General features: G+C 43.3%; 1 protein-coding gene across 3 annotated transcripts; it reads right to left on the bottom strand.

Annotated features, from left to right (window-relative positions):
• Window positions 1-1,098: 1,098 nt before the first annotated feature.
• GPR149 (G protein-coupled receptor 149) lies at window positions 1,099-27,645 on the bottom strand. Of its 3 annotated transcripts, XM_054074348.1 has the most exons (6): window positions 26,117-27,645; window positions 24,910-25,102; window positions 21,162-21,598; window positions 3,169-3,267; window positions 2,953-3,032; window positions 1,099-2,819 (listed from the first exon to the last, which is right to left on the bottom strand). In XM_054074348.1, the coding sequence occupies exons 1-6, from the start codon at window positions 27,080-27,082 to the stop codon at window positions 2,789-2,791; spliced, it is 1,806 nt and encodes a 601-aa protein (XP_053930323.1). In that variant the 5' UTR covers window positions 27,083-27,645; the 3' UTR covers window positions 1,099-2,788. The 3 variants fall into 3 exon arrangements, with proteins under 3 accessions (XP_053930323.1, XP_053930322.1, XP_009565971.2); XM_054074347.1 differs by having other exon boundaries at window positions 2,953-3,267; XM_009567676.2 differs by having other exon boundaries at window positions 1,099-3,267.

Here is a 27,645-nt window from a genome sequence, read left to right as displayed (position 1 = left end):
CTGACAAACACTTTGCCCTCAAATGTCAAGCTGTTATGGAAATACTTTAAAAGGTCATTCACAAGAATAACAACTGAGGAGGAAGAATTTTTTTTTTTCCTTAAAAAGTGTTATAAAAAGATTGTTTTACAAATTCAGTGTGAATACAGTTAATGAAATGATAAATGAAGACACCTTAATATTTAGGTGAATAAACAACCCAGGAGTCAGTTTTGCCAAACAGGAAGTTTTCTGGTGCTTTGCGCAAGAGGCTGATACCTACTCAGTAATTACAGCTTGAGCTTGTAGACGCTTGGAATTGTTTAATGATGTAAGTCATTTAGAGCAAAAAATAAAATAACCAGATATTTGTACATTATCAAATTTACAGAGTCATGAAAGAAACTGCTATGTTTTATTACAGCCGCGAGATAACACTACGATTGGGTCAAGCTCTGGGTCATAGCTATGTGGAATTCTAATTCCTCCAAATATTAACCGTTTGTAAATACATCCATCAGAGGTTAACACATCAGCATGTAACCTTGTTAACATGGGCCAGGGCGAACAGAACCCCTGACCAAACCGAAGATGCGATGGACTGCATCCTCCACCTCAGCTTCGCTGCCTTTATCTGGATTGAGTGTGGCTGTAGCTTATAAAGACATCTTCTGTGTTCCTTCTATATAATAAAAAGAAAAACAACAGCTGAGAGCAGATCCCTGCTGTATGTGTCTGGATGTAGATTTATTTAATAGACTTACCACCAATTGCTCCTTCTACCACAGGTTCTTGTTAAATCTGAAACATAACATAGCATCTTGGTGGAACAAAGGGCCCTGAGGCAATCTTAAAAGAACCCTTGTTTTCACCTTGGAAAGGCAGCAGATGAAAAGCACAACTTGCACAGCGATCCATCTTTAGCACAGCGACCTGCAGTCTTCGACCCTGGTTTTCTTCTGCACTCCATCACTGTCACAGCAGCACAGCCCCACTGCCTGGGCTGGCAGGCCTGATTTGTGTTGGTGAAGTGAGAAGGCAAGTTGCCTGCTTGTTTTTGTACCTCCAAATCAAACACTGAGCACAAACAGAGAGCATATCGGGCCCTTCTGCTCTGCTCGTAACCCGTATAGGAATCCTGAGTAGGGTTTAGCTTATTTTCCCTTACATGTTCCCACTGAGTGCAAAACTGCAGACACCTAAATGTCTGTGTTGTCATGTATGCCGCTGGAAATTAAAGCTATTCATTAAATAACTATACTGACAAAAGTCCTGGGAGTATATTTACCTCCTTAGCTGAGATGAATGACAAAACATCAGAAAAAAGAGCTCTCAGTCAAACCGCACTGTCATTTCAAGTATATGCAGCATATTTAAGGTAAGACTTGAGGACTCCATTCACTGTTTCTGCCTTGGCTTGTCTGAATTTGACACAAAATAGAGTATTCACGGGTTTAAGGTTGGGTTTAGATTTAGTTCTAGGTTCCTTATAAGTCACTAGGGAGATGGGCTCTTCCTGAGGGTGATACAGGGCAGGAACTTGGTTTAGGTAACCAGACTCACTCTGTTAAGGTTGACATCTAAGTTCAGTCTCTAAGCTTGGCCGTCTTGAATAGCTCCTTCCTCCTCTCTTAAGGAGTCACAAATCAGTGGTAACCCCCAGCTCCTGATTCAGGTCTAAAGCGAGTCCATCCAAGGAGCAGTGATGAAGGGTTTACTGACAGAATATACAGGACAAAAACCCCCAACACATTAGTGTTTTTGCTGTGAGCCTCTGGGTCTCCTGCAGCTACATGCGCTCTCATGGTTGTGTTGATAAAAGCACTAGCTTCATATGGGCCTTGAGGAGCAAGGTGACATTGTAAAGCTATTCCTTGCTTAGGAACAACTCAGGCAGAATTATTCAAATCACTTCTGACACCCTAACTCTTCAAACATTTCAAACACTGCCTTTAATTGGATTGAGTGCAAAAATTCTTAACTTGGTTAGAGATCATGGAGGCAAAAAGGGGACTCTTCAGTGTAACTGGTATAAAATTAACCAACATTTGTCACATTTGATCAAAGAAATATCCAGCCATGAGAACACTCTCAAGTTTCACAACATCATATTTACAAAATGTGCATGCTTACATTTCAGCCGACCATATTCAAAGGCCTCTACAATGGCCACTTACATCGGTATTACATACGGACCATATATAGAGCAGCAGAAAATTAAACCACATACATGTCTCTTAATCATCTACTCAGTCAACTAAATAAGCTCCTCTTAGGTTTGGGCTACAGGTTTTCAGATAAATGTTTCAAGTCTGGCACATCAGTAAGAGCAGAATTGCAAATCAGCCAAAACTGTCATAACTTCACACCGTGGAGCTGCCCCCACATTTACCACAGATCCCACAGACAGACCACCCAGCGCCAACCAAAGCTGGTTTTTAAGCCTCTATTTAGGATTCCTTTTAGATACAATTGTTCCTCGAATAAATAGATACATAAATAACTTGGAATTCACTATGCAAAGCTGTAAAGCACTTAAGTATTTCTTATCCCATCCATATATCAATAAAAGTTTCCATCTATTTAACAGTGCACCCAAATGAAATTAATTTATATGTTAGGAAAAAATAGTTGGTATTGTATTTGCTATGGGAACTTGAGTCAAGAGGAGCAATGGCTCGTCAAATCAGTTTGAAAGAATAGATTAAATGCCTTTTAATTGCTGTTGTCATCTTCTTCCCGTTTTCTGTACGCTTTATTCAACATCTGAATTTCTTCCTGATAGCCACCTCTTTCCATATGCTGCTTTTTACTGTTCTGCCGATGAGCTTCGACAGTGTCTGGAATTGATATGTTTATATCGCTGTCAGGATTATTTGATGGTATGAAGAGGGAGTAGGAGGCAGTTTCCCCTAAGTCACAGGAGACAAACCTGTTTTCTTTCCGTGAATAACGTAAGGATGGAGACCTTACCTGTGTGGAGGACTGGCTGATGTTGCTGATGATTGACACAGTATCCAGGGCTTCTTCATTGTCACAGATTTCAAGAACCTCTAAATGAATTTTAACACTTGTGTCAGCAAATGTATTAGGGGGCTCCTCTGGGTTTGGCTCGTGTCCAACACTTTTAGATCGATACACTTCAATTTTCTTTGATGTGGGTGTTATTTTTTGCCCTTCAGTGCTTACCTCATATGTAGATAATGAGAGTGTTTTTCCCGTGGGTGCCTGAAGAGATACAGTTCCTTGAAACGCACACAGAGGGATAGCTAAGGCTCCGCCTGATCGCTGAAAAGAGAAAGAAGAACCATTATCTAATGCTAATTTTTGAAGTTAGAATCCATTATAAATAAGTCAAATACGCTTAGCTTGTTAACTTATTTTACTGTTAGAGATTTTCCCTTGCAGTATTTTAGAAACCTGGTATTTAAGACTTTAAAGAGTGGATAGAAGTATTTATAATTATACACTTTAGTGTAAGAAGTCACATCCCAAGTGACTGTGACCCCGCTACATCTTATGGACACACACACACACTATTAGAACAGTCTACATGTAGTGTTTCGTTGCACCCAGCCTACAGTGAGACAGCCAGGCACCTCTCTAGCCAGTACTCACAGGCACCTCTGGAAGGATCTCCAGAGCTTCTCATACAGTCTACATGTAGATTGTTGAACCCCAAAACCTTATGTTGACACCATCTGTTCCCCTTGGTCACCCTGTCTTAAATAGTCTTCATTAGATCAGGTGCCTAAAGTTAGATGGCTTAGCTACCAAGCTGAACTTGCCAGAACAACTTGTCAGGTATTATTTGAAGATTTTTTTTTTGTGCCTTTTAATTTATTTTTATGGAAATGTTCATTCAACAGTATCAGCTGAAAATCTATAATAAGGATTTGCGGAGCCACTACATTGATGGCTGGAGGGCTCACCCAGAACCTCGCTGCTGAACAAGTAGCACAGTGATTGTAGAAGCTAATACAGGATATTTTTCAAGAACAAGGTTGACTTTTTTGGTAGAGGAATTTTCACACTGTCGAAGGGAGAGAAAGAAAATTCTGTTACAGCTCTGCAGTACTAAAGGTCATGCTCAAACCAAGAATTTTTAGCACTTGCAATGAAAATAGTGTTTCAGAGGCTCTAAGTAAATAAAAGTATTGCACAAAGAAACCACTGCAAATGCCTACATGGAGAACAGAGGACAGAGCTTGCTCTTGTGTGGACGGTGGTGGCTCACTTGGTGGTAGGTGGCTGCGTGTTCCCTTCCATAGCGCTGCAGGACAGATCCCGACTCCATTCTCATGCTACAGATACTCTCATTTTTAACTGTGATGGTTGTTCAGTGACTCGTGCTGGACAGAACAAAAGCAATGGCAATAGTAGGCACACACAGCAAAGAAGCATTGGACCCAGGTTCAGGAGAATCTCACTGAGGCCTCATCTGTTGCTCCATCCTCATCTGTTTTGCTGCCGTTGGGCTCTGACTGCTTACTGAGACGGTCAGGGATTCGCATTTGAAAACTTGCTCTTATTCACTAAAAAATAGTATTAAAGTGAACCGCAGCTTTGCCAAAAGTGGAGTTCTTGGTAGGCAGTGAAATACTGACTTTGGGACAGGACAGCTCATGTGGAAAGGCTACACTGGTTTAGAGGGAAATGCACAACAGAGAAGCTCACTGAAAGCAGGGGAAGCTGGAGAACCCAGCTCTGCACCCACACAGGCACTAGGGAGAAGCACGCACCAAGGGTATTGAAAAGGTGCCAGGTAGCAAGGTGAATCACCCTGCACAGTCTTCTCTGCCACTGTTGTTACAGAATCACAGAATGGTTTTGTTTGGAGAAGACCTTCAAGATCATTGAGCCCAACCATCAATCCAGCCCTGCTAAGTCCATCATTAGACCATTTCCCCAAGTACAACATCTGCTCAACTTTTAAACACCTCCAGGGATGGTGAGTCAACCACTGCCCTGGGCAGCCTCTTCCAATGCTTGACAGCCCTTTCAGTAAAGAAATTCCTCCTAATATTCAGCTTAAATCTCCCCATGCGCATCTAAAGGCCATTTTCTCTTTTCCTGTCACTGGCTACCAGGGAGAAGAGATCAACCCCCACCTTGCTACAACCTCCTTTCAGGGAGTTGTAGACAGTGATAAGGTCTCCCCTCAATCTGCTTTTTTTCCAGACTAAACATCCCCAACTCCCTCAGCTGATCGTCATGAAGCTTGTGCTCTAAACCCTTCATCAGCTTTGTTGTCCTCTGGAGGGGCTTCAGCATCTCGATGACCTTCCTATAATGCTTTTGGACCCATTGACGATCCTTTAAATCTCCCTCAGTTAACTCCAGGTCATGTTGTTATGTGAACTCCAAATTATACCTATTGTGCTGCAGCTCCCTCTCCAGCTAAGGTGCTTCCCTACCCTGCTGCTGCTGCCTGGTGGGGCAAATCAGCAGCCCAAGCCTCACCCTCACCTGTCCTTCCTCTATACACACACCAACACATGCACAGAAACCCTCCTTAAAGCATATAGCTTTCTGGATTATTTGGAAATAACAAACAATATTAGAGAAATTGATGCATGGGGTGAAAAATGGCAGTTAATTTATCAAGGTAAGCCTGAGGCATTTAAGGAGTTTGGATAGCACTCACATTTCTTATTATCCATGCAAGGGAGAGCTAAGATAAGAGAGGCAGACAACTAGGAGAGCAGGATATGCCTCTTCGTTTGTGAGTGTTGTGATTAACATACTTGCAACCAAGAGTAAAACAACAGAAACTGTAAGGGTTTGGAAAGGACCAGTCTTTCCCAGGCAAGTTACAGAGGGATGCCCACAGCTCACCCTCGGAAACCAACACTCCACTCTTGTCCTCCTGGGTACTGATTTGTGCTGCACAAACGGTGTGAGGAGAGAGAGAGAGGGAGGAGAGGAGGAGTGACAGAAAGACTAGGTCTAATAATGGGCAGCATGGGGCAGTGCTAGCATCACTTCAGCACTGGAAGGACCCCTTCCACCTGGACAAGTCCTGTCTAATACTTCCTTTCCAGTAAAACCTAGAAAGTGAGCGGAAACAGAGAAGTTTAGGATATTGACTAGAAAGGTGAAATTGTTCATAGGGAGCTGGGAAGGGCAATTGTTTGCTGATTATTAAAGGAAGTTGTTGTGATGAGACCGTTATTGAATCAGATACACCTTTGTAACCGCACAGTTAAATCAAGTGCCACATTACCTCATCTTCACTAAAGAGCATGGAAAGGAAATTAGGTTTCATTGCATAGAAAAATCTTGCCAGACTGTGACTTAATGTGGTCCTTCGACAAAAGAATTTGCCTGACAAAATGCTAGGAGCTGTCTTGCCCCGCTGGAAGGAAATCAAAGTTGTATTAGTCTCCTTAATAGATTTATCAGAGAAAAATGGTCCTCAAGTGTTCTTCCGATGAGCGGTTACAGAGGAAACTATCGTGCTGTGTCATCAAGCTGGCAAAGGTCCTAGACTGGTGAATGTTAGATGACAGCAGCCCTCTGCCAGCTCCTGGCCGCTGTTTGAGTACCATGGTGGGCACAGGGGCTCCCTCAAGCGTGGCTCTCCTGAAGGTAAGCACCATTGTTTCAAAGCTATGACAAAGGAGCCTTTTTGAAAAGCAGCTAGGTGTTGGCAGTTACGTTTTCTGTAGCAATTATTAATTAGGATCACTCCTCCAGGAAAGGAGTGATGAGAGAATAACTCTTTTCTCAGCTGGGGAAGCTCTTGTCCACTTGTCTTCCATCCCAGGTGCTTGCTAAGGCCACCAGCAGAGACAGAGCAACAAATAAGTCCCAGGGGAAGATCAAGTGGGCAAAGCCTTCTGGTTCCAAGCACTGCAGATGGAGGCACAGGGTTAGTGTCTTGCATATTGCAACAGATAGAGCCTGGATACCTTACCATTCTGGTAACACACATTTAGAATGGTGCTTCCATAGGACAAAAGCCCTATAGCTCTGTTTCCAGCCTTTTCTCTAGTTCCCACAATCGACACTGAAAGTCCTTTTAGGGTCAACATTTCTGCCTTAAGTTAATCTGGTAGTGTCTGCATTTCTGGCGGTTAATCAAGCTCAGAGTCTGTAGAGCAGTCTAAACCGGCCCTTAGATTGTACCGAGAGACATCTAAAGAGGATGAAAAAATAAAGTGAAATGAGAATTGATTACTTGAGCGCAAGGTTACATTCTACTTAATAAAACACTGCAGGTTTGTCAGATTGAACATCAAGATGGAGGATATGTCTCAGGCACCTGGAGGGAGATTGTCAGCAATCCTCACTCACTGGAATGAATAATCCAGTTCTGGAGAATAAGAAATTGTCCAGTGACCACAAACTTAGTAATTCTTTCTGAAAGTCTGTTTTCTGTTAAGAAATGAGTATTTACTTTTAGAAGGGACAGGGACAGATGAAGTCTTCTGTGCCACTTCTCAGTCACTAATTAGGAAGCCAGTAAATGACGTCTATTTTCCACTAGAAGAATTCCAGTAGAAATAAGTGTTCAATTACAGACAACTTTGCCTGTTTCTGCAAGTAGAGAATCCACTTGTCCCTTTGCAAACTGTACCCCACAATGCTGTGCACTCATAGCTGCGACAGACACCACCATGCTGTGAATAAAACCACTGTTAGTCTAAAAGAGGGAAGAATGCATTTCTGGTTTTATGTACAGATAGGTAAAACCAATTATTACTGAAATTACCTTCAGTTCAAATCACTAGTAATGAGAACAGAAAGTGACCCTTATCTTGACCCTATTGTCATTATTAAATATCCTGATACATCCTGTGAAGAGTATTTTATCTTCCACTCCCATTGTTACCTATGGTTCAGCTTTCTGGTTTTAAGCCTTGTGATGCAATTGAATTCTAAAGGCGTAGGAACAGGAAGCAATTTCAGTAATGCTTAACGGTGGCCTTCAGCTGATCCACTCAGGTTCTGTATCTCATCTCTGCATTATTTTAGTGTGAACAAGAGCACCCGGAGTTGTAGAAAAGTTATGATTCATTTTTACTTCAGTGAAAACAGAAAGAGATCCACTGTGCTGGTTCTGAACGCCTGCCATCTCCCTGTCCACAGCCTGGGCTCAAAATTCTTTTTGGAAGAGTATGACTCCACCGGCCTCTTTCCATGCTTTTCTGTCCACATGCTTTGTATTCCTGTATTAAAAAGAAAACCTAGTTTCTAAAAGAAATACAGATATTAACTCCTCCCACACAGAAGGTGTTTCTAAGAAGGTCTAGGAAACTAACAGCCACTTGTTTCTTGGCTTATCTTCACAAAGACAATGCTGTCTTGACAATGCATACAGGAATCAGGCACTGTTGTAAAAAGCTTTGTGAAATAGAATTACATCCTCCCTTTTCAACCACAGCGCCATTTAGCAGCTTTAGTGTCTCAGCAGTTTTGCAGCATATCATATATATGTATACAATCATCATTATTCTTGAATATATGTGTGAATGTAGAAATGTAGAATGCAGAAAATTTTCTACAACTCCACTATTGTGTCTATTTTATTGGAACCAGTCATACCAGGATTTGTAGCACTATCACAAAGACATGCCAGAGCTGAAGTGCGTTCTTTCTGACTCTCTTGCATCCCATACTAGTTTGGCATCCATGGTAACTACACAGGTCAAGGAAGCCTTGCTATCAATGATTCAGATCCTGTGAAGTGAAGCCTCCTCTTTCTGAGACCTTACTCACTCTCAGCTGGGAGAGGTGAAGGAAGGATCAGACACTTACCTGCTTGAACACAGCAGATGTTAAATTAAGTCTCTTCTGGTTTTTATATCCACATACAGGTAGCATTTCTTATGCACAGATCCACACAAGCACTTATTTATTCACTGTATGTAAGTGCATATGCATATAAAATACTTAGTTTTTTATATTTTTTTTTAAATTTCTGGTAGGATCCAATGAACGGTTTCCATTTGGAAACGCTCAAATGTTTCGATTAAAATAAACTGAAGAAACTCAAAACAGTCTGTAATCCCAAATCACCATCTTTCAGCTGAGGCCAGCTTTAACTGAATCCCACTGAATATCTGTCGGGTCTCAGCGAAGCTGCAAACCAGCACTAAATCTGAGCTCCCCCTCTGGAGGGCTGTTTTCTGCAGGTCTGCATCGTAGAAACAGCACACTGATAGTTTACAAACATGTTTAATGCACGGCATCACTCAGGAATGCTGCAGGATCACCAGTGCTGTGATATTTGCCATGAATTCTGCCTTTTCCTTGCCTGGTTTGACTTTGTGTGGCGAGTGTTTGTTTCCATCCTGCCCTGCCACAGGATATGCCCTCTGCGCAGCTCCTGCCCGAGATGGCTGACGGCGGTTCTGTCTGTTAGAATCTGGGACAGGGATTTCACGGGAGGGTAAGGGTACCAGCACATGCATTTTTAACAAGCAAAGACAAAAAATTACAATGAAATAAATCACAAATGTACATGTCCCTTAAGGAGTGCTGACGCACGCCGAACAGCGAAATCTTTGCATAATTGATAATGCAAAGCCTTTCATTATTAAATTAGATCATCCACGTTCCAGATATCACAGAAGACAAAAAGCAGTTGTTGTTGCTCAGAGGCAAACCTTGCTCATAATCATTGTCATTTAAGACTGGGCTCCCCTGCCCTGTTCCAGCTGCCTGGGCAGAGTTGGAGCGGGATTCACCGTGAGAAAGCTGCTGGCACATGGGGGAGGACTCAGCCTCTGCAGGGGCAAGCGAGCCCCACAACAGCGGGACTGGCACAAAGCTTTCCATCTGGAAATGCTCCAGGTACTGAGAAAGGGCCCAGCACGAGCCATCTAACTCGTTCTACTAAGGATCCTACCAAGGCCATTTAGAGAACCGAGAAACTCCCCAACCTTCCCTGAACAGAAAAGAGAGGTTTTTGATCCCTACAGCTCTTTTGATGGGGAAGGGAAAGAAGAAGGTAACTTTTACAGAATCTGTCATTGCATTTCTCCTTGCAAACTGGCAGAAACCAAAGAAAATCACCCTTTCATTCTGGTTTGCCATGAAATAGATATATATATGTGAAATATTAATAAAGGGGCATTAAGCTGCAAGTGCACTCCAAGAAAATTGTAATTTCAACACTTGCCAGAGCAGAGCCTCATTCTGCACATCGGTAAGAGCCTCTCAAGGGCATACAGCATTCCCTCTGCTTCCCTTTAGCGTCTGCAGGAGTTGATCAGCAATTTGCAAACTTGGGCACTTACATAAAAGTCAGGAATGTATGACTTTCGTCAGCTTTGAATCCTGTTTCTTATGTATTTACATGTGATGTTCAAACTAATTCAAACCTCTGGTTTACAAGTGATCGAGAATTCATTCTGCCAGAGGAAGCAGAGAAAATTCTTTAAGGCTAACATTAATATTTCAAGTACCCAACATTTCTACATTCGTTTCTCATTTTATGTTAAGTGTAACAGGATTCATCCTGTGACAAGGATCTTAAACTTGGCAGCCTCAGTTTCCCAGTGCTTAGCACCTGGAGAAACCCTCCTCTGGTCTGGATATGCACACGCTTCCCAGGATTTCCTGGTAAGATTTTGTTTCAGGGAGTGGACAATTGCACAGCAGGGAGAGGGAACCAGAAACAGCTCCATTCTCCAATGGAGAGTTACCAATGAATACTTCACCTCCTGAAAAGAAAGCTGACTCTGTTCCAGCAGTGGATCCTTAGCTAGGTAGTACTTTTTAGTGACTGAAATCAAAGATGTCAATTCAGAGCCTGAATGTTATCTCAGGTAGCTCACAGCTCAGTTTGATTTTAAAGACAATATGTTGCTGTTCCGGTATGGTAAAGGCCAGTGGATTAAAAAAAGTTTAACAGGGGGAAGAAAGGAAATGCTTAAGGGCCTGGAATTCCTACATGACCAAGGAGAAAAAGAAAATTTGTTTGGAGGATACTCCAGCACACCTGAGACAGGAGTCACCCTCCCTGCCCATGCAAGAAGGCTGCCTACTCAGACATTTAAAGTTTGAACTAGTTGCCCAGACGTCATTGCCTAACGTCATTAGGAATGCCAGTGAAGAGTCAAGATATCTTAAAAAACTTTCAAACATAACAGAGGACTAACTGGAGACCTACAGCCTCCTGAGGAAGCAGTTGGAGACCAAGTGGGACAACTTAAGGCATCTCAACTGGTTCTACACACCTACATCTAAGTAGCAGACTCAAGCACAAGGCAGTCTGTAGACTTTTCCCTCGCGATTCTTGCTTCTCAAATGTCATGAATCACAGACCCTGGAATAATAAGACAAGTGTAATGTTACAGCAAAGTAGAAATCCTATCATCTGGAGTGTGCATCTGGTCTCTAGAAAAGGTAGGAGAGCTCAGATGGGAGGTTCCAGGGTGGAGAGCGACTCTCCCAAGCCTTCTGAATGGCAGCAACAGCGCCAAGAATTGATGGCAGGTTTTGCTGGATCCCAGTCCAACGCCACTCCCATCGGGCCAGACGGCCTTCTCAAACAGAATTATCAGCAACCTAAATAAATCTCTAATGAGTTTGCATTCCTAATTACTTTGGTGGAATACAGCTCTAGCTGAAAAGTTCTATTTTTAGTATGCTTCCAGTAAGGAACCCGACGTTTGTCTCCAGAGACAATGTGTTTTCTGTTTATTTTAAAATAGAGGCTTAGTTTTCCACTTCTCTAAAAAAAAAAAAACCAACTTAGCTGCAGTAAAATTAGTTACTGCACTGATTTGCCCTTTTTGAAGCTGACTGCAGTAAATTCAGAGCTAACAGGGTATGGCAAGAATAGACGAGCTCACCTCAGATGAACTGAACGTTTGTCACTGGCCTGCCCAATGCGCACAGACCTTTATCTGGAGCAAATTAGTGACAGAAAGCGCAGCAGAGGCTTCCAAGGCAACAATACTTGCATCTGTCCACGAGAATATCTGTACTCGGTTGTCTGGGGCTGAAGTGCCTGAACCCAAGAGAAAGCCCTTCAATACTCCACAAGTAATGCATATGGCACCTTAGGGACGCCCTGCGCTATGGGTCAGGATGCTCAGTAGTCACCTGGCTTCAAGGCCACTCCGATGAGTCCATGGCTCTCCTTCCTGCTGGGCTTCATGGGAGTCACCTGCAAAAAGCTGGGCCTTACCCTTTTCCCCAGACTTGGTGAAGTCTATTTGATGTGTGTTCTGCCAGTCAGGGAAGAAAGCTCTGAGCTCGCTACCTGGCCTTCTGGTGAGCTGCAGGTATCATAAAGCTGAACTGAAATGCTGATTTGCTTACTAGGAAAATATAGTAAAGAAAAATATTTTGAAGAAGAGTGGAAGCCTTTGAAAAATGGAGAACATATCAGCCGCCAATGCAGTGGCTTTATTGAAAGGTGTCTAAATGGCACTGCTTTTGTAACTCCTATTCCATTAAGTGGCATTAGGGTTGATGTCCAAGTATCCCTTGGTCAGTGTGATATTGATTTTGTTCACATCATTGTCTCTTCTCTCAGAGAAAGAACACTGGTATCAGCCAGTGGCAGCTTTTTGCAGGACTGATTCTCCTAAGAGTCCCTGACACACAGTGCCATTGCCCAGCTCCACAAAGCTAATTTATCCTCAGTCCTGCTCCACAGCCCAGTCTATTATTTTTTTCTCTGCTTCCCTATGTGCATGTATACTTGTATCTAGCATTCATAAAAATCTGTTTAAGCAACAGATCTGAAAGCTGTTGCTTATTTATCTAAGCAGTAAGCAGACAAACAAACAGCCACAGCAAGCTGGCTGCCAGCATGAGGGAAGCACTATAGGAGCCTGCCTATATTCAGCCTTGCCCTCCCAGGCAAATGTTTCTGATCTCAATTATTTCTCCTGTTTGTGCCATTCAAGAGCTCCCAGTGAAGTTCAACCGCCAGCAGAGAGCCAGCAAGCATCGCAAGGACCACTGCACTTTGTGCCACTCAGAACAAAGATAGAATGTGATGGTGAAATGCTACATTGATTTCGCAACCAAGGAGGCACAGCTTGCAGGAAGAGATCTGGTGAGAACATCACAGATTAGCGTGGATAGAGCTAAATAGGCCAGTGGAAAGCAAATATAATCTTCAAGTCCATTTGTATGTCAGCTTCTATGCTGTGCCTGGTGTTTACAGCTTTCCTGGAGTGAGAAAGATCCTGCGTATTTACTAAAAAAACTTCAAACTGCAGACATAGAGTGCTGACTCCTCGCAAGTGAAATAATTCACACAACCTTCCTCTTTTTTCTCTTTGCAGGACTCGTAAATAAGTTCTGTACAGAGTTTGCTTGAGGCAACCCATAGGTGAGATATGAAGTCAAAGAAAAAAGATAGTCAGAAAGCCTGTAACATTCTGCAAGCCTGGGAGATTTCTGTTGCCTGAAGGCACATGAATACAGGCAACAAAATACATGGCATATTTAAACTCTGTCTCTTCAGGAAAGGGAGATACACTGGCATTTTATGAGATGTTAAAGGTATCTTTCAAAAATGCATCTGAGAGAAAGTTAGAAATGACAAGTACCATTTTTCGTCTCTCTCTCAATTATAGCAGCCTATACAGGTATTAAATAAAACCCGCTGCCTCATTCTCCGTTCATGCCACTTTTATTCCAGAGAAATAGCTTTAATGGAGTAACTCTGCTCCCAGAACAGATGATGAGGAGACAGCCAGCTACAGCATCTTTGCTATCACTCCAAGGCAGTGCCACCCTCCAAGAAGGACAGAGCTTCAAAAGAAAATCAAAGGCACCCCATGTATTGTCTGGCACCCTGTTCTTCAAAAAGCTAAATCAAAGTAATTGATACCTTTCTCGCTGCTTATTTAAGGTCTGAAAAGAGCAGCATAAAAAATCCTGCTGTCACAATAGAACTCAAAATGGGCAGCATTCTGCAAGTGTCACTTGTTGCTCAGAGGGAGAAAAAGTCATGTAGGGAGAGACATCTTATGCCTTGTTTCCTTGAATGGCTTCAGGCAAGTGATTCAGCCACTATCCCTCCTCTCAGCAGACAGCACTGGAAAATAGTGAGTCCTGCTACATGTTACTTCCCTTGAAGTGCTGGCGTGGATGGTGGCATCAGCCGTATGAAAACACAGCAGTTTCTCAAATGAAATTTATGCAGACTGTGATAAAGCCCCACTAAATGTAACAGATTATTTACCTGACTAAAAGGTGGGCTGTTGGTCTCGAGTGCTTTCGGTCAGACTCACTCTTGACCAACCTTGCTATGCACAAACTTCAGTAAAATGTGGTTGGATTTTTTTCCCCCCCATTTTAAGAAAGTTTGAGTTGCTAAAGGTAACCAGCCCACATCGGCTTTTGACCGCCCAGCTTCCAAAGCCAACCCCATTTTATTACCTGAGGTAAGAGCATCATTTACTGGCAAGAGCTGTACCTTTTGACCCTATTTCAATATCAGGCCTCTGTTTGGTGACATAGTCAGCAGGTCAGCCTGCAATGCTCACCCCTCGTACAGCACGTGAAGAGGCTGTTGAAGAGGACCAACACCACCATTAATGCAGGGTTGTGTGTTAAACTATGGAATCCTTCTGTCTTTATCTCACCTTGCGAGTCACCTAACTTTAAAATCAGCAAAGACAAAGTCATATTCACAAGCATCCGGTTGCAGGCGTTATTGGCAGGGTTTGAAATTTGAACCCCTGTGTCCTCAGTGCTGGCCCATTTCCATTCTGCTGAAACTAATTCTCTTTTGTCAAGGTGGCTGCCCAGCCTTTAGCCAAATGCACAGCTTTCTTGCATTTTTATTCTTAATCACAGGCTCAGCCTCATCTGATCAGACATTTCTTTCTGCTCCACTCAGGGGACTGCCAGCCCATCTGACAGAAAATGTAATGGGCAAACATTGCTTCTCTACTGGCTTTTTGTGGCTTTAGTGTTGGTCTCCTTCCAGAAAGAAAAGACAAAACTGTTTCAAACCAAGCAACTGTCAGACAAAGAATCTGCTTTTATTCAGAGATGTATCAAACTTAATTTTGCTGGATCTTATAACAGCATCATGACCAGAGACGGCAGGCGGCAGCAGCTCATTGTACTGCCACGTTATGTGTGCATTTTGCCCCAGCTTGACTTATGGGAAGCTCAGCAGAGTTTATCCAGATGATGGACAGGACAGATCTAAATTCCACTTTCCCTTCCTATTAGGTCACACATATCTGGTGTAACCTCCACATTGAGTCGGCGATGTACGCTCACAGCCCAGAAGGCCAACTGTATCCTGGGCTGCATCAAAAAAAACGTAGCCAGCAGGGCAAGGGGAGTGATTCTGCTCCCCTATTCCTCTCTTGTGAGACCTTATCTGGAATACTGTGTCCAGTTCTGGAATCCTCAATGTAAGAAGGAGATGAAGCTGTTGGAACAGGTCCAGAGGAGGCTACAAAGAAGATTGGAGGGCTGGAGCACCTTCCCTACAAAGACAGGCTGAGACAGTTGGAGTTGTTCAGCCTGGAGAAGAGAAGGCTCAGAGGAGATCTTATAGTGACCTTCCAGTACCTGTAGGGGGCCTCCAGGAAAGCTGGAGAGGGGCTGTTCATAAAGGCTTGTGGGGATAGGACAAGGGAGAATGGGAATAAACTGGAGAGGGGCAGATTTAGACTGGACATAAGGAAGAATTTCTTCACAATGAGGATGGTGAGGCTCTGGCCCAGGTTGCCCAGGGAAGCTGTGGCTGCCCCATCCCTGGAGGTGTTCCAGGCCAGGTTGGATGGGCCTTGGGCAGCCTGAGCCAGTGGGAGGTGTCCCTGCTCATGGCAGGGGGTTTGGAACTGGATGATCTTTAAGGTTGCCTCCAACCCAAATGATTCTATGATTCTATGATTCTATGATATTCTCAAGAGTATTCAGTACTGGTCAAGCAAGCAGACTCCCATCTCCAGCTCAGCCCACGGCTCCTTTCCCTGGGCCCTCCCAGCATGGGAGCCAGAAGATGAATGAGCAGAGAAGAGGAAAACAGGGCACTGCAGAGCACCTGCCACTTCACCACTGGCTTCCTCCCTGGCAGAGGGAAAGTGTTAGAGACACCGCAGTTCAACGAATCTAGACCTCCAGCTTTAGTACCTTAGCATTACACACATCTGGGTTTCAGAAGAACCCGTCAGCTGCAGTGATAGGAGCTGCCGATGGAACTCCATCAACTATAGCAACTCCTAACGTAACCCAGGTTTTTTTTAGGGCCAGAACTAGGATGAACTCAGTGAGAACAGCAGCATCTCCAATCAGGCAGGGGAATAACACATTTCCAGGAAAGAAGGTCAATTCTTTTTGATGGCAGCCTGCAGAAAACAGCAGAGAACTTCAAAGTGCTGTCAGTACAGGCAGAGCTCTCAAGAGATGCCTTGTAGAACAATCAGAGGGTTTGCTAGGAAGTATAAGGGAAAACACAGTCTGCATGTATGGGTGTTTCTGGAAATGACAAGCAGAACCCTTCATACCCTACTCTGCAGTAACTTTGTCTTGTGGTCTGTTAAAAGCTTGAAGAGCAGCAGCTGTACAGTCACTGGAACTGGGTAACAGCACAGGAGTGGGCGCAGAACTGGAGTAAATTAGTGAATGCTAAAAAAAAATTACAACTAATGGTATATAGGAAATTAGACACTCCTCAAAACAGAACGCGAAAAAAGATGATCTTTCTAGAACTGTGTCACATTTGACCAGCACAATTTCTGTGGCTTTTGGAGTGTTTTTTGTGGCTTTTGTGGAGCAGACACAAAGCCCTTTCACTCTAAACTAAATTAATGCATGTGACTGAACTTAATCTTCTCCTTCCTGCTCTTCTCTGGTTTTACCCCAGTTCTGAGAAAACAGAAGCATAAGACTAACAGCAGCAAGATCTCCTCACCAGTTCTCTGGGAACACATCTTGCAATCCCTGCTGCCCTCTCAGGAGCAACGCACCAACCAAGTGCACCGCAGGGAACGCGGCTGCACCGCATCTCCCAGGCAGCAGCAGCAGCAGCAGTTTAATGTTATCAGATTAATGTATTTTTACTCCCAAATCATTACAGATCCCTGCCAAAACAGCGTAACTAATTAACCAGCTTAATGTAAGTCAACACATGCCCACACACAAGCAAATTTCTTTAAACAATGTCAATTTTATAGATCAGTGCCAGTAAAATCTCACTCACTGCTACAAACTCTGGAACCTAACATGGCCTTAGTGTGCTCTGTGGCAGAAGTACACATTCTCATTACAGTTCTCTACATAATCATCACCAAATAATATGGTCTGCAGAAAAAGCAGAATTGATTTCAAGTTATTACTTTACCTTTTAATGATTCCACAGCTTTTTAAAACAATATAGAGCAATATGTCTGTGTGTTTCAGACAGGTGCCGCAAAGGACGACTGCGGATATGCTTTTCTCAAGTTCTCATGCCAAGCATCTCTGCCCTTTGCTATGTGGAAATTCAGCATGTAAGGACACATTCACCATGTCTTTTAATAGCTGAGCTGAAAGTCCATGTGTAATAGCTATTCTTCCTCAAGTTCTGCTTGTTGAAAAGAAAGCGCTGTAATAAGAACATTTATATTTATCTGTGACCAACAATTTATAAGCTGAAAGTACTGAGGACGAGGAACTTTTACCCTATTAGGATAATGATCCCTTTCTTTGCAAGACTCATATCCTTCTCCCTAGCAGGCTGGCTTACTTGACAAATTCACAGATGTATATGGTCAAAGATGCCAGGAAAGACTCCTTTTTTAATAAAGGAGAGAAACAGAGAGTGATGAGGAGAAAGTGACTTCTCTTAGTTACAGATTTCCATACAGGATAAATAAAAGGGGTGGCTTTTAGCTTATTTAAAGTTTAGCCCAAATTGATCTTTCATCCAGTACACATCTGAGAAATGCATTAAAGATATTTTTACAGTGCTTGCTGGAGTTTATATTCTGCCCTTTTTCAGCAGCAAAGCAAATGTCAGCACTATGAAGCTCTGGAAGCTCACACTGAATGTCAGAAACACTGAGATCTGTAGCTTAGAAGCCTTGAACTTTCAGACCAGAGTAGCCTTAATGCCTGGCAGCTGCGCACTGGGGTATAGCCTGGAAAATGTCAGGAAAGGATGAACTGGGAATCCTCCTAATGCAAGTATTGAAAAAGTATGTCCAAAAGTGACATAAAAAGGCCCAGAGCAAATAAAGCCATCCACCTGCAGCCGTTGCCGGCTACTTCACAAGGAGATGCTCATCCCCACTCTAATGGAAGGCACGGGGCTGGCGATTGGAAACTGCAGCCACAGGAGATGTGAAAAGGAAAGCTTTGAATTTTTTTAAACACCATCTGGAACCTGCTGCAAGGGGAGCCCTGGTTAACGACAAAGCTAGTGATACACCGACTATTAACCGAACTATACATGACACACAAGGGGTTAGCATGAACTTGTCAATAAAATCAGGCTGAGCCATCATTTACTTTTGCCTACAAACACAGTAGTTCACCACTGCACAGTGCAAGAGAGCAAATATTGGCTTTTTCATCAGTCACATTTGAACAATCAAACAAATCCCTATTTGGACTCAAATCATAAACTTGTATTTGTCAGAGGGAGAGGGGATTCCCTTATTCAGGTATAAAATACATCTCGTACATCTCACCTATGTATGTGCAAAAGGTCCAGAGCAAGGTGATCTGGCTTTGAAGTCAGCCCTGCTTGGAGCAGGAGGCTGGATTATCTGACTTCCAGAGGTCCTTTCCTACCCCTAAGCCTTCTGCAGCTTCTGACTTGCGGACTTCACACAGGCTCCTGTCCCACTCCTGCTCATGCGTAAAAGTGAACATCTACTGAATTCCCCAGTGCACTGTCAGACCCTCAGAATTTAGGTAACCCTCAGCCCGGCAGACTGGCTTTGGCTTCTGAATTCATCACGTCCCAAATTCCTGCCTCCTGCACCACCTCAGGGCTGCATCAGGAGGAAGGACAGGACTTCTGGGCATCTGCAGGTATCAGAATTCACACGGGCAAGGAGAGACTGTACTGATTGTGGAGTTCTCTCAAGTGGAACATTGGAAAGATGAACAGAAGCTGTGGTTCTGTAGGACATGCTACAAAAGCATGACAACATCACCTAGCCCAGGTGATGGGGTTCTCATAACGCAGGCAAGGTCAAGTCCTTCCCTCCTATTTGGACCCTAAATTCACCCTCTTTAATGCAAGTTTCATCTTCCAAACATTGGCAGGGTTTCCTCTCCATGCCACAGTCCTAAAGAAAGGCTAAATATTTGCTTTTCCTGTGGCCAATACGAACTTCTCAATGTGCGAATAGAGCAGAAGAAAAGCAGTAATTTTGTCATGTACTACAAAAGGTCCTGATATTTAATCAAATAAAATGAAAAATCAACCTTAGATAGTAGTAAAGTATTTTTTAAAATAATCCAATGCTCTTTGGTTTAGTCCTTTCGCATGTGTTTCCTTATGCATGATAAAGTGAAAGCTGATACTGGCTCCTTCTGGATTCCACCAAGGGAAACTTTCAAAGGTGAATGGGCAGAACTGACATTTTAAGTTGTCTCAGTCAATTTACAGCAGCAGCATGAAGCTGAGACTGTGTCAGATATAAACCACAAACCCAGTACCTGTATGGGCACAGAACTCCCCTATTTTTTCATTAAAATTGGTATCTATGCTACCAGAAGACCATTGTATGCACTATTCATGCAGACCAAAATTGAGTACTGGTGCATGAATGCCCTGGGAAAGGTGCACACAGAAGGAGCAGATAAGTGCACGATATAGTATTACCTCTTTTCAATCCTTACGCCACTCTTTGTCCCTTGGTTTGTAATCATGAATGTTTAGGAGACAGAAAATCCTTATACTCATTGCCTGCTTGACAGACAGTTGACAATAAATGGCTAACAATCCTTCCCTTCACGCTTTGAGAGCATCCGACCTGCAGTGGTTGTGATGTTTTGCTCCTTAAACAAACACTGATCATAGAAAACAAAAGTAAAGCTTGGCAGTTCCCATTCAAGCCCATGTTCTTACAGGAGACAGTAGCTGGATCCAATTTCATTCTACATTCTACAAATGGTAGCTCGGGGTTATTCTCTTGCACAGCTCTTTTTCAGTGTTGAACCCAACTCCAGTCAGAAGTCTGTGCAAACCCTCCCAGCATGGGCACTAAAATCATTTGTTACAGCAGAATCAAAATGCTGCCAAGCTGAGGAAATCAGTGATCCTCCTATTCTTGATATGCCACTATCAGCACAGAAGGAAGAGGCAAATGAAGACTCCCTTTGGAACAGACCATAATGCTGCAATCTGATAGCTGAAAGCAAACGCCAGCTGTTGTGGCAATGCTGGTACATCAACAGGACACACTTTTCAGTGACAGCTACACAGCAATATAGGAGCGCTTTCTATTAATTTTAGATGTTATGTCCTTAAAGCCGATGGGGTTTTGCATTCCTCTTCTCCCAGGCTGTGGAAAGCTCTGTTGGATTCAATGCAGAGCACAGCAAATACGAGGGAGCAGAATCAGAACCTCTCTGCAATGAACTATACTACGTCTGTGAGGTTACAGACACCTTTAACAGCCTTTAAATTGAAGTGCTAATGTATTAAGACTCCACCCTCACTTTTCTCTCACAGCTCTTGAAAACTAATAAACACTCAGAGTTTCTTCTCCCCAGTAACTGTCCACAATCTAAAGGAAAGCAATGAACCATTTAATATTTGGAATGGTTTTGTCTGACTCTAATAGGAATCTCTGTAACCAGATTGAAATCTGCATTTATCTGGGGACTTACTATTCAAGTTTGGTTTTCCAGTTCCTTTGTTTTCCCTATCCAAAATGTAAGCATGGCAATGTTTGGAAACACTTTTGAAAATGTAATCTTTTGGAGTCTACTGGAGACAAAATTCCTATTTTTTAAGATAAAGAAACATAACTCATCCTGTGTTCTTACCACATGCAGATCCTGCAGGTGCACACAAAATAATAGTAATCACTCATACCCCATGATTAAGAAGAGAAGGCATTATAGCAAGATTAGAATCAGCAAACAGGAGTGTGGTTACTAACACATGCAATGCTGAGCATAATTTTAACTAAAAGTAACTGTGCTGCCAACAGGACTAATAGTAATTTCAATGTAAGTATAAATTTTTTTTTTTTTTTTGTAAGGTAAAAAAAAAAAAGAAGGACAAACTCCTATTTTACCTGCCGAGGGGTCCTCTCTGATTTACTCCTGCACCATTCCCAGTCTGTGAGTTCAGGTTTATGGCTTTCTTCATGTGACAACCTCCTTTCTGGTCCTTCGAGAAAGGTTGACTTATCGGAATGCCTGCCCTCTTCCCTTCCGCTGGGTCCCGCTTTGCTAGGGGGGAGGCGGTGGGAGCTGGGCTCCTGGTGGGAGCTGGGCTGGTGGCCGGGGCCTCGCGGGGTGTCGACCACAGCCGGGGTGCTGGACCCAGGGCCGGAGGGATCTCTGCTTCCTCTCCCGGTGTCTTCTGAGTTCTCACAGTCATAGCTCACCAGGTTGTGGTAGGACGTGGATTTACCATCATTGTCATGGTGGCGGTGGTTGTCGTGGGATATTTTGTAGATTCCATAACTTTGCTGGAATGACAGGTTGAACTCAAACCCCCTGCGTTTGGCTAAGTAGAAAGGGAAGAAATGTCATATTAGAGAGTCAACAGTAAGAAGAAAAATGAGATGACAAACACAATGAAAATTGCACTCTAAAACATGGAATAAATCATTTCACTCATGCAAGAAACAGACAATTTTCTATCCATAAAAAGAATGAATTGCTAAGAAGAATGTCTTCTTAGATACTCTGTTATTATGCTGCCTTCTTAATGAATTCAGAAATTATACATTCCAGAGTTAATGGATTCCCAGAAGCTGGTAGATTATCTGCCATTTTCAAAACCACACGATGTATTATGTGATACAAACAAGAAGAAAATATTTCAATGTTGCGATACAGAGTCTGTTTCAGCTGTGTTCCTAAAGCTGAAAAATTGTTCAAAATGAGAAAACATTCGTTAGTCCATAACAAACCTTCCATGTCAATCTCCAGCTAAGTCTACACAGAAATTGAACAATTAAACAAAAATCCTCACTCATTATTTATACCTTTTCATTCTTCTTCCTTTCTAAAAGATCACCTGAGTTTCTTCAACCTCCCACTTTTCATCTTACGTTACATAGGAACTAAAGAAGTGCCTTTTATTTCACTAATGAAATCGTGAAGCCATGCTAAACTATAAAATAAGAATTATGGGGATACGTTTATCCAACCTCTATTTCTATGCAGTAGTTTGCGCACTTACTGGACCACCTTTAACCATGCATGAAATTCTGACCTTAGCAGCCATCGTGTTAAAACTTGAGAAGAGTCCATGGTACAAATGTCTGAAAGTGCTGACTTACTTTAAATAATTTTATAATTGCTACTTTTCCATCTGCTGTGAATTTTCCTCTCAAAACAGCATTAGTAAATACACCTGAAATAAACTGCCTTCTTGATGAGCAGCAGTCATCCTCTCCAGGAAAGCAGCTAAAAAGTCATCAGTTGCAGCACAAGGCGTTCTGCACTCAGAGAATGTGTTCGAAGCAAGTGAAAGCCATGAATAAGAATGGGTGTTTCTTTCCCCTTAAATATGCAGTAGATGTCTGGAATTCATCCACTGATGTCAGAGGACTTTTGCTCCAGAGAACGGGAAACAACTCCCAGGTCTTCTGTATTTATCTCTTAACTTTCACAGCTGGACAAGATGTCCCTTGTAGGTCCCTTCCAACTGAACTATTCCAATGAATTCTAATTGTAATTCTAATTACAACTTTCTAAATAAAAATTGCCAGCACTTTCAATTCCCCTTGGTCCAGGCCTGAATGGACAACTGTATCCAAATGTTAGCATCTCACTTCTGAAAGACTAATGCATAAATCTATTACTTTATATACTGATGTAATTGCAGCATTATAAATAGGGAACAGATTTTTTTCTTCTGTTAAGTTATTCTTGATAATACTTATGAACAGAAATAAAAAACCAGCTATTGCTCTGTCTTCCCTCCTTGTAGGGTCCCTAATGATATTTTTACCAGAAGCTTCAATGAAACATTTTAATAACAAATACTTCTCTCAGAAGAATTCTGGGAACGTATTTTCATTTGTAATTCAAAATGCAGTCCCTCTGTGCCGATAAACAAACGCTGGAGATGGAGATATTCCATAGGTCACTGTGGCCAGGACATTTACAGGAAAGCGCTATGCAGGCTTCTTGCTACAAATATGACAACGTTATTCATGTTCGCAGAAGCGTGTGTTTTTCACTAGAGATAAGTGCATGGAGTGACAGCTGTCTGTCTGCTGTTTCTCTGACTGAGCATTGCCTCATGGTCAGGTTCTTCAGGAAAAGAACGGAAGTTGCATCACTGCTATCACCTGAGGAACCTGAACATATTGGTTGATGAGAAGCTCGACATGAGGATGATGTGATTGAGAGCAGCCCTGCAGAGAAGACTTGGGGTGCTGGTAGATGAGAAGCTCAACATGAGCCGGCAATGTGTGCTCACAGCCCGGAAGGCCAACCGTATTCTGGGCTTCATCCAAAGCAGCGTGGCCAGCAGGGAGGGAGGGGATTCTGCCCCTCTGTTCCTTTCTTGTGAGACCTCATCTGGACTACTGTGTCCAGTTCTCGAATCCTCAACGTAAGAAGGAGATGGAGCTGTTGGAACGGGTCCAGAGGAGGCTACAAAGATGATCAGAGGGCTGGAGCACCTCCCATACAAGGACAGGCCGAGAGAGTTGGGGTTGCTCAGCCTGGAGAAGAGAAGGCTCAGAGGAGATCTTATAGTGACCTTCCAGTACCTGAAGGGGGTCTCCAGGAAAGCTGGAGAGGGGCTGTTCATAAAGGCTTGTGGTGATAGGACGAGGGGGAACATGTATAAACTGGAGAGGGGCAGATTTAGACTAGATATTAGGAAGAATTTCTTCACTATGAGAGTAGTGAGACGCTGGAACAGGTTGCCCAGGGAAGCTGTGGCTGCCCCATCCCTGGAGGGGTTCCAGCCAGGTTGGATGGGCCTTGGGCAGCCTGAGCCAGTGGGAGGTGTCCCTGCCCATGGCAGGGGGGTTGGAACTGAATGATCTTTAAGGTCCCTTCCAACCCAAACTATTCTATGATTCTATGATTCTATGATTCTATGATTCTATGATTCTATGATTCTGTGATTCTATGATTCTATGAGATGGGCTGTGACAGAATCCCTGCAGGGATCGCTCCAGCTGGCTTTACATGGAGGCCCAGAGGAAAACAGAGCTTTAGAAGATCCCAGGGAGGTCACCAGTGAGGGCCTGGCATCATCTGTTACCCCAGTGATAAAAATGCAGGGAAATACTTTTAGGCAAAAACTGTGGAGGAGTTCCTTAGCTTCCAACAGCGGCAAGAACACAGTGAGATACAGGCCAATCCCATAAATCACATCCTTCGCTACTTGCTTATCAGTGTCATTGTGATTTCTGATTAGCAGCTACAGCCCAGGTGTACAAACAATAGCTCCTCTCCTTCTTATCATTTTCTTACCAGTAGCACAGTTTTTCCCCCCACAACATTTAACATGTTTAGCATATTCCCTGTGTTTGATTAGTAGGAGTCAGATTTTGGGAGGTACTTCCTTGCTAGGGTAGGAGAGGAGGGTGAAACCTGCACTCAGAGTCCATCACACTCTGCTAAAAGGTCTGACAGCCACCTGGGAAAACCAGTGAACCTTCTCTGCCCCGGTATCCATCCAGCCATCTTGCCTGAATGTTGCGAGTGTCATTTATTGTTCTGAATAATTTCTATATAATTCAGTTGAATGATTTCAAGGAGTACAAAGCGCTGTTAGTGACACTAACATCCTATGCTGTTTATGACAAGACACATTCCAGCTGCATGCCAACCTTCCATACTCACTTTTGAGTTCTTCTGAGGACACTGCATACGAATTCCTCCTGCAATTGATGATGCATCCACAGGGTAAGTGGATCCAGTGTTCTGACAGGACAAATACTGGGGTGACTGTGGCAGCCAGCAAAGTCAGCAGGAAGCTAAGGGTCTCAAATGGAAAGCTTTGAAAACCAGTGATGTGCTGGACAACCATTTGTATCTGAAAGGCAGAGCATTTTGAAATTTTAACTGCTTCAGGCACTTAAGATACTTCCAGGGATAAAGAGAACATCTCACCGTGAATGCGACACAAGTAAAAGACAGAGGTTGTCATTAATGCCTTCTAAACCTAACAATTTTGTTTCCAACAGAGAGGGAAGAAAATACTCTGACAGAGACTCTCCTCCTCATTCAACGTTTCTCAGAAAATCAGTTCTTAAACCGACTACAGACCTGATCACTATTGAAACAAGCAACTTGCAACCCAAGCAACTTAGAAGAGACTGCTAGCTTGGTCTCTCCTGCAGGATACTGAGAAACTCAGCTCCTGGTGGGAAGCAGGAGAGAGAACTTAGCACCACAAAGGGCTGTGCTGCAGATGATCTGTAATGCTCTCTTCCCACGGAGAGAAGCTCAGGCGCTGAGTCTGTAACATCCCAGGGACAGGGATACCACTGCCCCAGACCCACGTGCCATGCTCTCCACAGGCTCCTTTCTAACTATACATGAATGTGGCTGTTCCCAAATACATCAGTGCATGCAAACAGACAGCCCTCCCACCCCCCCAATGCTACAGAGATCACGAAGATGCCTGCAAACCTCATTTTTCTAGCAAACCCCTATTTGTTAACCAGCCTGGCAAAGAATGTGACTCAGAGCTGTGAGGATGGGCAGAAGAGCTAGCTTAGGATAATTCACAGACCCCATAATGCTGAACAAAAGCGTGTCAGACAGCTGGCAATACAAAAGGGTGGACCTTATTCATCCTTGTATTCAGGTGATACAAACAGTACGATGGTAGAGTAACGTACAGATGAATCAGGCTCTGCTAAGCCTGCTGAAAGATAGTTTAATTCAGGTAGTGACATAAACCTGCTTAGAGGGACTTTTGCTGGCAGAAACTATGCTATGAAGAACAATTGCAATGTTGATCTATTTCAATCCATGGCACACCAGCTCACATGCCATTTAAATGTAAGTAAACATGAGAAAACAAAACATTCTGACAATTTACCATCATTGGAAGCCAAAGAATGACTTTTGTCAATGCAAGAATCAGTGAGAATCGTTTCTGGGCGAAGCCCACCATGAAGCTCCTGTTCTGTATGCTGTTCACGCAGCGGGGCTCGAGTGCACTGTTCTCAGCCACGTCTTTCCTAAAAGCTGCCTCGGGGCTTGGACATGTGTTTGAGAAATGCTTCAAGGTTTTATCCGCAGGGTCCACCGGTGAAAGGGACGGGGTAGCAGTGCTGCAGCCTGTGGGTGTCCCAGGGGTGATGCAGCCTCGAGAGACTTCCTGGTAATCCATGAGTAATAGCTGCTGCTCATCTGAGCACAGCAGCTGGTAGGTTAGAGGAACAGACAGCACTGTGAGGAGGCAAAAGCCCAGCGAGTAGACAATAAATAAAAGCAAGATGTAGGAACTGCCACAGTCAGCAAAGCAACCCCAGGAGGTGGGAGAGTATTTGCCCCAACCACAGAGAGGCAAAATGCAGATCAGCAAACTAACAATCCAGATGGTAAGAATGGCCCATACCATGCTCACTCGTCGCTTGGAAGTACTGCTGTTCATTGTTTCAGTTTTGTTAATGGCGTAGAAGTTGTAAGAAACTATAAGAGACCCTTTCAGGTTGCTCGAAATGCCCTGGAATAAATATATAAGCGCTGAAGTGGTGCACAGAGGCTGGGGGAGAGCATCGCTTGACCACTGAGTGAGCATGAAAATAATCACTGGCACAATGCTGATCAAATCATCTATCGACAAAGAGGTCACAATCGTTGAAACCGTGGTTTTGTTTTGCATTTTCAGCAGGGAAACTAGTGAATAAATGCTGCCCAGAAGTGCTGTGAATGCAATGATAAAAGTCAAGCAGAATAGAAAGACATTCAAAGTTCTCTGCTCGCTAGGCTTATCCATGTTATGATTTTCAGCAAAGAAACTCGTCCCGTTGAGTGACAAATTATCAGGCGTTACCGACATTGTCCTTGGCAAATTTTTTTCTCTGCCTTCTCACTGCCTGCAAGTTTTCGCTAGCTGAAACCAGAATGGTTAGCTCCAAATCATAAGTTTCTTTGTTTTCCTAGACTCTCCTTTGTGGCATCTGATGAAGAAATATTCAGGTGAAGGAATCCTTGAAAACCAGAACAAGTCATCCTCTCGAAAAATCAGGCAACAATGAAGTATCAAAGGTGCTAAAAAAATGCAGCTCTTCATAATCCTTTCAGTACTGGAAGATGGTTAATTTAGGCTCTTCAGGTAATAATATGCCGTTCACTTTTGAGAGATATCAGGCAATGTGCCTTACTCACGAGTGCAGCTGAAACGAAGGCAGAATGTCACGTATGTTCAAGCTCTAGTAGCCCAGGGAGAAACATAGTAGAAATGAGAGGCTGTTGGATTCACCCTGCGCTGTTCTGAGCTGCAGGAGGGAGGAGTCGGATGCAAGCAGGATAGCAGAGCCGCGGGGAGTGAGTATCTTCTCAGACGGAGCTACCCCTTCACTGGATCAGAAGACTGAACCAGTGTCCCTGCTAAGCCACACC

The sequence above is a fragment of the Cuculus canorus genome, chromosome 9, assembly GCF_017976375.1.
Source record: "Cuculus canorus isolate bCucCan1 chromosome 9, bCucCan1.pri, whole genome shotgun sequence".
NCBI classification, from domain to species: domain Eukaryota; kingdom Metazoa; phylum Chordata; class Aves; order Cuculiformes; family Cuculidae; genus Cuculus; species Cuculus canorus.
The sequence above is the reverse complement of the archived record's forward strand: the minus strand, read 5'-3'. Positions and strand labels throughout refer to the sequence as shown.

Excerpts from the sequence above, each read along its gene's own strand:
- GPR149 (XM_009567676.2), bottom strand. The coding sequence starts at position 27,082 with ATGTCGGTAACGCCTGATAATTTGTCACTCAACGGGACGAGTTTCTTT. Across the intron at positions 25,103-26,116 it reads TTCTTTGGCTTCCAATGATG|ATACAAATGGTTGTCCAGCA; the intron begins GTAAATTGTCAG and ends TCTGCCTTTCAG. Across the intron at positions 21,599-24,909 it reads GTCCTCAGAAGAACTCAAAA|CCAAACGCAGGGGGTTTGAG; the intron begins GTGAGTATGGAA and ends CTTTCTACTTAG.